The sequence below is a fragment of the Dendronephthya gigantea genome, unplaced genomic scaffold (genome assembly GCF_004324835.1).
Source record: "Dendronephthya gigantea isolate DGI-Jeju-01 unplaced genomic scaffold, DenGig_1.0 000687F, whole genome shotgun sequence".
Classification (NCBI taxonomy): Eukaryota; Metazoa; Cnidaria; class Anthozoa; order Malacalcyonacea; family Nephtheidae; genus Dendronephthya; species Dendronephthya gigantea.
In genome coordinates, this window is record NW_021163697.1 from 1 (window position 1) to 12,337 (window position 12,337).

General features: G+C 36.5%; 1 protein-coding gene across 1 annotated transcript; it reads right to left on the reverse strand.

Moving 5' to 3' along the window:
* Positions 1–8: 8 nt before the first annotated feature.
* On the reverse strand, positions 9–7,496 carry LOC114544209 (homeobox protein Hox-A7-like). Its single transcript, XM_028562905.1, has 3 exons — positions 7,492–7,496; positions 5,047–5,444; positions 9–646 (listed from the first exon to the last, which is right to left on the reverse strand). Exons 1-3 carry the CDS (start codon positions 7,494–7,496, stop codon positions 252–254), a joined length of 798 nt encoding a protein of 265 aa, XP_028418706.1. The 3' UTR covers positions 9–251.
* Between the last annotated feature and the right edge of the window lie 4,841 nt (positions 7,497–12,337).

Sequence of the window (12,337 nt, forward strand, 5' to 3'; positions counted from 1 at the left end):
TTACTGCTGTTAGAAATCATATTGGAGGATTTTGAGGGTTATAACCCATGTTCATGATTGATCCAGATGAAACAGTGACATCTCGATCCTCAGTGCAATAACCTTCCATAAAACCTTAATTTTCAACCGATATAAAGTTGAATTTAAATTGGACCATAAACAGCGTTTTCAGCCGAAGGCAGACAATTTAAATTATAATAGGAGATAGGAATGTACATGCAAGTCAATTCAATTTATCGTTTGATCTCGACTCAATAAGGCATGAAATTTGAGCGACAGTTCGAGTGCTGTTGGAACATAGCAATGTCATTAGAAACGTGACGTTTCATAACGATGGAGTCCTGTAAGTTTGCCGTGATTTGTTTGTGATATTTTCCCGTCTTCGTCTTCTGAATGCTCTCTTTCATGCCACGCTTCCATTTCATGCGTCGGTTCTGAAACCAAATCTTAATCTGATTTTCAGTTAACTTAAGATCGTTGGAAATTTCCAGCCTCCGTGCCCTAGTCAGATATTTGTTAAAGTGGAACTCTTTCTCAAGTTCGACCAATTGCTTCTGCGTGAAGGTAAAACGCCGTTTGTGGCTGTCTGGATCCTCTTTAGTTTCCGTTGGTTCGCTTGCTTTGGCGGGTTTTGAATTCACGTTACCTAAGAAGGTGAAAAAAATATTAAATAAAAATGTTAATTTAAATATAGTTCAACTGCGTACGCATGCGTATATGCGATGTCTTGAACTACTTTTGTTTAGATAACCAGGGAGCAGCGTGGCAGCGTCTTTAAAATATAGCCTATCAACCGTGCATGCATGGGGTGATGATATAAAAAAGTCTCGACGTTTCGAAGTTTGAAGAGACTTCGTTGCCGATTATTTTGAAACTTTGAGAAGTTTCTTGTTGAACTTTTTTTCACGTTTCGGCCTATATTGATTTGTTGCTATATTCTTAGACAGAAGATTGATAAAGGTAGATCTAAAATTATAATTTGAACCAGATGACTTGATAACCTGAATATTTTCCTGTGGATAATTTCCTATTTCAATTGGTCGCGGTCCCCGGCCAACTTTGCTATAAATCTAACAACTATAATATAACTTCTGCGATTCTCCTAATGCATAGTAGCACTTTATATATATATATATATATATATATATATATATATATATATTCAATTTTTGTATGCTTCGGTTGTTCTCACGAGAATAGAAGCAGATGCATATGTCATGCTCGAGTGCGAGGTTTATAAACCCTGAAGCCATGACATGCATGCAGGCGATGCATAAATGAATCAATTTTTTATCTATTTTTCTATACAGGAAGCAAAAAATCTGTTTGGTAAATATGAAAAAGCTTTGGACATTGTATCTATATACAATCAGTTTCGGCCTCAAATTGCCTCAAATCGGCTGTCAAACGATTCATGGCACCGATGACGGCGATGAGATTTTAAAATGTGATTTATTCACTGATTATATATCCTGTCCGCGAAACGATGTTATATAAAATGTTTTCATGTAAACTCCCGATCGAATGTGTTCAGAAATTAATATGAAGATTTCTGTCAGATTTTGCTGTCGTATATATCTGTGTCGATATATTTGCCGACAAATATTTCGTAATTCGTACTGATCCAATCTTTGTAAGCAAATTTTTTTTTATCACGTTTAAAGCATGCATGCATTTATTACTTTGTTGTTACTTTTTGAAGCATTGTATACTGTATACAAGTATAACCCAGATGCAATGCGTTGAGAGGCCTAATGAATAAAAGTTAAATATCCATAATGATCGAAATCCGTAGCAAAACAGATGTTATATACACAAAGTAAAGTTTAAAACTAAGGTTGTGAGAATTCTTACTGTCGGAGAACCGAAGTCTTCTATTTAGGGTGATATAGCACTTTGATTTATGGTATAAGTAATCCAACAACATGCATTATTGCATGCATGGGCTTGCCGGATTGGGATTTTTGAAATAATCATGTGCAGTTTTTCAAAGGTGCATCACTCGTGAAACTTCTTTGTATATGCATGTATTCTATGTAGTTTCAGTCGCAATCAGAAAATGAAAATTTTTAGTAGGCCCGCGCATTAATTACCCGTGAATCAGCCGGTGTATTCTTCATGTATGAATCCATATTCACTGAACGTCTTTTTCAAAATCAGTATATGGGTGTAGCATCATTAATTTCCATAATATATCCATATGGAAATGGCAATTGCAGTGCCGGAATATCATAAATAGTTCTATTATACCGACTATTTCCATGCAACTGGCCGGCATATCGGCCATACTATATTTCCCCGGTTTGTCAGCACGGCAGTAAAACAGGGATAAAACCCATATGCCTCTAGACATATTTAGTGATTCTTGGCCACTATGTTATTATAGCCGTGAACAACAGCTAAATAGGAAACAAAGAATGCCAGTCTGGTCTTCATTTCTTTCTTTTAGCGTGATTTACATATCGTGTTACAAGCACCTGCATGTATATAACATGCAGACTGCCTTCAAATTCTTCTAAATAATTCTTCTAAATTAGCTAGCATATATGAACTTAAATGTTCTATGAAATGAAAGGATCCGTTTCAGGTGTCAAAGTAAAGTAAACGTGTTAATTCTGCCTTCTTGACAATGCCCAGCCACCTGCATGAGTGTCTCAAAAGACTTCGTGGCAGTCACGTATACGAATTAAATGACAATAATTATAATATTTCGCATTTACACACTTTTCGAGTGAGCGTCTTTTATGTTGTTCTTTATGTTTTAATCGATAGGTGAATGCGTGCAAAATGCATGAACGTGAAAAATATACCGTGAACTGTTTCATCGGCGTAATCAGTTAGTTCTTAATATTATGCTACGACGTATGATGATATAGCTACTGTATATGAAGTGTTAAATGAAATCGAAGTAAAATTATGGTATAAGTTTATATGTACTAAATTTGACATGATGTCGGAAAGTGCAAATAATAGGCTGAAGCCAATGAGCGCGTCAGGTGCCAGATCGGAGCAACAAAAACCTCCAATGCAAAGTTGTTCATAATATGCCGCGGAAAGGGCGATGCGTAATTTAATAATTTCCACATAAACAGATATAATCTTGTGCAAATATACATCATTTTAAGCTGTTTAAAGTCTATAGCGATAGCAGACGTCAATGTTAAATATTGAACACCACAGGCGGCTTGTGAAAATTCGATTCGTGAAAAATCGTATTATGTGGCTATACTATATTTAAATCAAATATATATGCATGCATGCATGGCCATGATTCATGAATCTTATTGTGACAATTTAACGATAAAATCTAGCTATTGAGGATGAAGTATTTTTGTATGCCTGCATGTATATGCATGTGTCGGGAAAAGACTATTGTAGAGCGTATACGTGCACAATAGTTCGCGGTGCATTAAAAAAGGCCAATCCAGTCCTTTTCCTTTCGTTTGGCCAACGTGCATGTCTGTTGCATAGTGCATAGCCATAGTGCAGTATAGCTTCGTTTACGCTGGTTCATTATCAACTCAGTGGGACCTCCTTTATTAACAAAACAAATCTTAGTGTTGTAACACAGTATTAAAGTATTGCTGCGATAAATGTATATAGTTCACTATTTTTATTAAATCAAGTTTTTTTCGTGCGATGACAGTATATATACTACATATATTATATAGCTACATGGCTCAGTTCATGACGATAATGTCTTTAATGAAGTTAACAATCAGCTGTCGAATTCAGTTCTATCGTATTTTGACAAATCATACATAAAAGAGCAACAGATGAAAAGAAAGAACAACAATTTTCTGATGAATGAGCAGAATTTGAAAAATCTGTGCATTATTTTTCAACACGCTGTATCACACTATAATTATATATAATATTTCAATATTTCTATCTGTCGTATACTATATATATTTGAATATTCAATTTCTCTTGCATTTTTAGACTTCGCTATCTCAATAGAAATCTCAATGACTTGTTAAGAGTATAGCAACTAAAAATGTACTAATCGTATCGTAACACCACTAAATGGCGTTTATTAATACATTTATAGGCATTTGTATGTATCCGCGTTGCTAGAAATTATATTAAACTGTATCAAAGCGAGTTATTAGGTCAAGAAGCATGCATCCATCCGCTATGCATGGTCAGGTTCACATTCTTCCGACATCCCAAATATTACAGCGCAATCAAAATTCGACCTAAAATATTTACGGATAGCGCATGCAGTGTTGGCTATATATAATATAACACGTACGTAGTGGATCGATGAGGTGCAATTGCCTATTGTATCGCGAGCTCTTAACTGTGCCATGACATTCCGTTCAGAAACAATTTGGACACAATAATGTACAGTTCACCGCATTTACATTTGAAGTGCCTGGCTTGACTTTATCTCGTATGAGTTCAACACAAAATTTCATTCAATTTGTTAAATGTTCATCCTCAATATACTCGTTCGTCAACTGCATGTGACCGCTCCCGAAACTTTGGCTGCACTCAATAACGATGAAGTTCTCAGTATTTTCTATATTCAATCAATATATACTTTAGGTCTTAGCTATATGAAAGTCAATTCTCATTGTGAAGCTTATCTATACTGATTCAATTTCTAATCCTATGTATAGTAACCAAATCACTCAAGTGTGGTACGTTCATTTCACAATCTATAAATCACTGCATTCGGTGTATAGAAATCATATAGAATTCGAGTACACTTTACTTTTAGACTTCAGTAGTCAATCGTACATCGTTTTAGCCTGGCCCGGGAACGAGGTAATTCAATTTAAGTAGTCATTATTATACACTTTGTAAGAATATCAGCAAGATCGCTTGAGATGCAATACTCCTACACGAAAGGAATATATAGTATTTCTGGATCCATGTATGCATGCACTTGATACCAGAAACAGTTATTCTCTTAAAATACTCTGCTATTCCAAACGAAAGGACAATTTTCCCCTACGCGCGCAAACAATTTAATGATTGAAGATTGGAAATTAAACTCTTAACATATTGCAGGTAAATGTATAGCGTCGTCCGACTCACCTATGGAACCATTTCTTTTCGTGAACATCCAACGAAAATCTGCTGTGTTCCACCTCTTCTTCTCAGCCGTCGCTGTTTGGATTGCATTCTTACTCGATGTTTGAGTCTGAGTTGTATTCGAGGCCGGTAAAGGAATCGGATCAAGGTTTTGATTGTGGTAACTGTTGACTGGCGAAGGCGCTTGGTAATTCGGACTGGGAATCGCGGCGAAATACGAGTTATGCGTAGCATTCGGACTATAGGTTAGGGCAGAGTTTACCACAGTCCCGTTATTATTGCTAGTAGTGTTCGTGTTGCACTGCAGACTGTGCTCGGGCGGGATTGGAAGATGCCGCAACGGAGGTGCCGATTGATAGTTGTTAATGCCTTCAAACTGTGATGTAGGGGTTGTGATGGAGCTTGAGATGTATGGATGTATGCGCCGTAAGTAGTTATATCTCTATCCATCTTTAAGCGAGATCAAACGGCACACAGGCTGCCCGGCTTTGCTTCTTCGATCGATTGCGATGAGTACGGAAGAATGCTGTAAAAATCAATTCGGCCAAGAAAAGCTTCTACCAGCGGTCGCCCTTTAGCTCGAGTGATCGTGAGCTACTGAACGAGTGTGGTGCGTTGAGCGAGGCTTTTAGAAACGTTGGCATGCCAAACCGACGCGTTAGCTCTTATTGGACCACACGATTTGCGTACGGAGAGCTCATTGTTCCCAGTCAATAAACTGCAAACAATGCATTCACGAGCGGGCCGGACGCCATGCGGCGCATTCAGACAAGATATTCGCGCAATCCGCTTCACCTCACTCCAGGTAGCGTTATTTATAAACTTGCAATCTTTAACACATATTGCTTACTTTGTAAAACCTACGCAGTACAACCGTGCAAGTCTGAGCATACGAATATAAATAATCGTGGGCCTTCTATTTTGGAATGGCTCGCACAAAATGGAAGAGCGCGCGAGTTCAAAACGCGGGCAGTTTTCCACTCGCTATATCATCGTGATTTGAGAACGAGATTTCCGTGCACGCGTGCTGTGGGAATGACAGCGAGATTCACGAACACTTCTTGACAGAAATCGGAACATTTCTAAAGGAAAAATTTGTTACTGGACAATAGACACGGTTTCCTCTTGAGAGGCAAAACAATAAAAGTGGGATATGCTTGGAGGCCAATACAGCATGAGGGAAGGCGCGATATTTGCATTCCTAATCAAGGGATAACGCTGCCTTGAATACCCGATGCATTTAGCTGTTTAAGTTGCGCTATAAAAAAAAAAATGATATTTCATTGTCTTATTAAACAAGGGTTGCAAGAGCGAAAACCCAGAAATTGATGTAAATATTTATAACGATCATATATGCATGTACATACCGACTAAAAAAACTCAACGCTTTGAAAAAAAAAGATTGAATACAATTAATAATGCATCTGAATATATATATCAGCAACGTTTTAGAATCTTAATTTAAAATGTTGTTATCATGGATTGCAATTATGTACACCAGCGTTATATATAAAATAATTGCTGCAATTTCTTTGACTTCCTCGCCCGAGAGTATTGAAGATAAACCCGACAATTGATAAGTGGTTATACGCTAAAAAATGTATTTCTCGAAACAATTTCGTTCATTGAGCAGTTTAATAGATTTCTCATTACGGCGAGATCCTTATCATGATGCAATTAAATTGTATTTAAGATCCTATAAGCCTCCTTATAATATTATGTCATCACATTCAAAAGAGATTAAACAATCGAATTCGTCGCGAAAAGTCATGCAAACATGTCGCGAATTAAGGTTGATGTACAGATAAGTTTCATATACATCTATATGCAAATACATTTTTCTTTTAGCTAGCATGCATGAATTATACTTGATATTGAAGGTTTTTCGGCACAAAACAAATGTTTTATGCTTTATAGATTTCTTGCCTCACAGCGTCTGTAGAATTGTGAAAACAAGATTGCATTATATATGATAATATGTACTGCATGCATGTATAGGACTGACATGCAAGTCGGTCACTGACTGCTTACAAATATATTACTTTTCTTGCGAAGTTTCAAGCAATTATTTTAACGGTTTTACCGAGAGGAAGTGGTGAATTATGTTTCCCATCTACTGAATATTGAAGTTAAGTCTTATGATGTAGAAAACATTTTATTTTAAACTGAGAAATGATCTAGGCGAGGAAATTCACCGCGGAAAAACACGATAAACTGAAAGGAAAATATGATTCAGATCGGACTAATCAGTCCTCATAGTTCGTTTGACCATGGCATATAGAATCTCCTTTCTCGCATAATACTTAATTTAAGCCAAAAATCAATAATATACATAAAGGTGCAACAATCAAGTCCATTAATTTACAAAATATTTTATAGTTGTATTTTCAGATAAGAATAAATCAGTATTTTCATTCAAACTCGGCCCGATGTTTATAACTGGATTACGGCATGTTCGGATCGAACTGGTTGATCGGGGGTGCACTGATATAGGATGAAGGAATATTAACTGCACCATAGGTGCTGATCGCCATAGGTAAGTTAATCTAATTGCATCCTAGGTGAAAGTTTGTTTAATTAATTATGTGACTGAGAATATTTCGCGCCATGCAATTTATTTATGCCATAATACATTGAGTGTACACTAAAATCGCGTGCGCGGCACCGAAGCTAGGAATCGCTTGTCTCACGATCGAATCTGTGGCATGGCCCTAGTCGAAAGTAGATCGACTCGTCCTACCCACGAACTAGGCTATTTGTTTACTTAGACCTGATATTGTAGGTCGTTAGAGTTATCATGCTTGCTGGCGGACTGTTTATTTACAATTATTTGGAAAAGCTTGTTTTATAGCATGCTTGGAAATTAACAGACATGTATATTATACGACGTCAGGGAAGGCTGTTTGAACTTGCCAGAAAACGGCTCCGCGAGCCTACTGTGTCAAACGTTAAACTGCTTTGAAAATTTCTCCTCATGCAAGTACAAATAGAGCAGTCGTAGGCTTATATCCGCTGTCAATTGCACAATATTTGACCCAAAGTCTTGCTGTTAACCGGTCAATGCCCCAATCAAATACAGCAAAAAATCACAATAGCCTCTGACTGCTTTTTGTTTGTTTTTCTGTGCTGTCTTAACTACAGCGGCTTCGAAGAGCTGTGAATATCCCACGGGGAATGTAATTAAACTGGTATGGAACCTTCAACTTAATAAAACTACCGGATAATTATAGAGCGTTTGTTTAAAAGTGGACATTCAAAAAATGATCTCTGTCGTCAGGGGGTCCCGTTGCTTGGATACGAAATTGAGAAGGCTTCTATGCAAAGGTGTAAAAGGGTTTGTAAGCTATGCATCTTTGTCAAAAGCACGCGAAGTCAATATATCATTAACAATTGGGAACAAATTTCTAGCATCATTAGGTCGAATTCAAAGGCTTAATCGATTGAAAATAATATTTTATATAATTAATAGTGTAAAGAGAAGCAATATAACTATATACTGTATTGGGAGTGTCAAACATTTAATGTTGGCAAAGATAATGGCAGATGTCTCGTGTCAACAATAAAGACTCGACCTCCGGATTAAAGATCTGTCTTTTCAATATTTTAATTCTTTTTGTACATAGAAAAAAAGTCCATAAATCTTTCCTCTTAACACCCACTTGTCTATATTCTTTTGATATAATAGTTTAAGCAAACAGACCCTTTTCGAAACAAAGATTTTTTGTTGGCTAAGTTTAAGAAGTTTAAATCGCATTATACTAAGTGAAATTATCTCAATGTACACCTGAACGGCTGAACGTACGTTTTCCTCGCAAAGACTGTTTCCACTTTGCTTTTTACCGTATTTAAGATTTAGTTTAACTGATAAATTGAATATAGTTTATACACAAATCTACTAATGTAAACATAAAATTAGATCGTTCAACCACGCAATTTGAATAATATATGTATAATCACCTATATGACATCTGTCGGGATAACTGTCCAAGTTGCACGAAGTGCAAATTAGTTTACAGAAATTATGATTACACAAAGTATTGAAAAAAGATAAAATTATAAGCAATCAAACCGTATAAAACGTTTTAATCTTTTGCAATACTTTATTTAAACGGCGTTTTTAATGTTAAAACTGTAATATGCTATAGTTCTATATCTGATTGGAGGCACTAATAGGAGATGACTCTGAACTTGTCTACTATACCACAAGTCTCGAAGGAAAAAGACAAACTGTAATATTTGGAAGCAAACTTGATCGCACACTTTTGTACGTCGCACGAAATAATTTTTGACTATGAGAACTCACGCGGCGAAAGTTATGCGTGTTTGCATTCTGGGAATAACAAAACCAGGCATGCAGGCATGCTTTGTCTTAGTCGAGTGTATTTTGACCACGTTACTACTTTGTTAATTGAACTTCATCTACAAGACTGAGTACTATGCTAATAAAGTGCCTTGATTTACAGCGAGTGCATGAAAATCTTATGTATGATAAATTTTATGCCAAGTAAAACTCAATTTGCTCAATAGATGCAATTATTTTACAGACGTTGTACACCGAATTACAGCTGCATGAGAGTCAGTCTTTCACATTAATCATCTGAATCACAGGAACGGTAAAAATCGTCTATCCAATCTAGTTTATGCGTTAAGTAAACTAACTTGATAAACGTATATTTCAGCTTAATTAAATGTGTCCTAAAATTTGAAGGCATGTATATATGCATTTTCCAAACCATTTCGATGCATAGAATTCCTTTTGCATTTCGCAATAGGCATAACTCTAAGTCATAGATGCTATATATAGTACTAAAATAATGACATACTGAGAGATTGAATTCGGGTAACGTTAGAACTTATATAGCACATTATTTTAGTAGAGCTGTAACGCGTAACACGTGCATTTATAAAATAAAGTTAAGAATTCAAGCAATTTCACTGGTCAAGAGCCATGCTCTATAAGAGGACAGACGCACGGAAGACGACACAGATGATTTTAACGAATTTGTCTTATTTTTCAGCCAATCACACTTTGCCACGTATCTTGTATGCGTGATATCTGCAAAATTTTTAATATGGCAATTTTACAAGTGTTGCATGGGGGAACTATTTGACTGTTTAATTTCGGAATTTTTTCAATTTCATTATATAAAATAAACTATAGATAACATTGAAACGTTGCCCGCCCTGTTCAGTTATAGATAACTCGTCCCGGCGACTCGTGGCCACTTTGTTTTGTTCTTATCAATGTTTTGTTCAAATGAAGAACGGCATACCGTGTATTTATAACTGAACAGACAATGTTTCAATGTTATCTATTTGTTAAATTACTGATATATAGGATGCCGGAATTCGGGTTCGCATGTTAGACTGAACTGTATATAAAGTTTTATAAACAGGCTTTACAAACCCGTCAGGAAACTCTGCAGTCAAGACAGTACCACCATATGCAGGATGAAACTTCTGGAATTCGAGAAATATCTGTTACCGAATGTCAATACGCGAAAACTACCATACCATACTAACTAAATAAGCCTAGTAGACAACAATTTTTCTCGGACTGATGGGGTAATATTAGTATTTGGGCTTGGAAATAATACAAAACTTCTGCAACTGACCAGTTAACGTTATTCTTATGACTTCCGTCGCAAAAGCTATGTTATAGCCATGAACCTTGACTGACTGGATTTGACTGATTTATGTATTCACTGTACTGATGTCGGCACGCCGGCCGTACAAATCGCAGGTCCGAGTAACATTAAAAAAGAGGTTCTCGTCTTCAGTCTAAGTCGTCAAAATTGCAACAGCATTTAAAAGACCAATATTGAGAGATTTACCGAGTTGTTAAAAAAAATTACCAAATAGAGGTTAACTACATCCAGTTATCCATGCATTTCGCGGTCAGATCTTATCCGAGTTCACTGACTATCAAATATTTGTAATAACACATTTCTTGATGATGATTTTTTACTTAGATTCCCGTAGATTCCCCTGTTATTTCAGATATCACTTTAAGTTAAATTATTTAAAGACAAAACGTAAAACCACTGCTCTACCAGGTTGCTGCGTGTGGGAGTCGGACGGATGCTAAAAAGCATTACAATTTGGCTAAGTTTATACGTCGTATTTAAGCTAAGTTTAATATACGTCGTTTATCGTTTCTTCGTTTATACGTCGTTTATCGTTTATTATCGTCTCATTATCTGTTAATGATCTCGAGAAATGCCTTATAGCTGAGAGCTCTACTGCAAGCCGCTGCAAACATGCAGGTTGAGCATTCACCTAGCCTATACTGAACTAATAATGCCCTCTGCCGATCGGTAGGGATGGAGACCCGACGTAGCGAACGTACTTGGCGATGCGATCGAGCTAGGCTCCGTTCATTATAATGTGAACATCCTACGTCGGCTTGTCCTCGAGCTTGACGAACACATCACATATTGAACCTAAACAGCACCCTCTCCATCCCGTGATCACACAGTCACACGCGAATCACTAGAATCGAGAATTAAAAGGCAAAATCCGAGGTTTAACCTATGTGTATATATATGAAAAGGGAAAAAAGCCAATTGGCTCGCTCTATATAAGGGCGTGCATATAGCGCACTACCAAGTGACTTCGACATCGTGTATATAGATTTATATACAAAGTGTCTGAGAAATTTGAAAATACATAAGTAGCGCCGAAAAAACACCAAACTAACAGGCTTTCCATAATCATTTTGATGTCACTTCTTTTCGCCAGGATAACGAGACTGTAATATATGACCAAAAATGGAGGCCCAAGGTTATTCATGCACGAATAACTATATCTTATCGAAGTATTGTTAAAATATAAATCGGTTTGAAGGTTTAACATGCACGTATCATAGATTTACTCAATTAGGTATTGAAGACTTTTAGACAGAAGACAGTTTGAAGAAAGAGTGGAGACTTTTATTATATATTTGAAATCTGTGTGTTTCAGTACATATTGATTGATGAAAATTCGGCTGGCTAATTTTTGAAGTATAGATCATGGAACACATGAAATGATACATATGCGGCGCGATGACAATTAGGAATAAGGCCAAGGTCAGCGGTTAAAATTATCAAAAGAATCGTGTTAAATAGGCTTATGGGATATATTTGCAGCAGACATATCTATCCAAATGAAACAACATTACCATTTAAAACCCTTAAGAGCTGCTAAGCTTTCGGCTCACCGAATCTTTATACGCCTGCATTCGAAAAGCTCACTCACATTCACGCCATTGAGTGTGACATATAAATTTTGTTAATGCCTGGTCAATGAGAAA

Coding starts and splice junctions, on each gene's coding strand:
- LOC114544209 (XM_028562905.1), bottom strand. Junction 647..5,046: donor GAAAAGAAATGGTTCCATAG/GTGAGTCGGACG, acceptor TCACCTTCTTAG/GTAACGTGAATTCAAAACCC.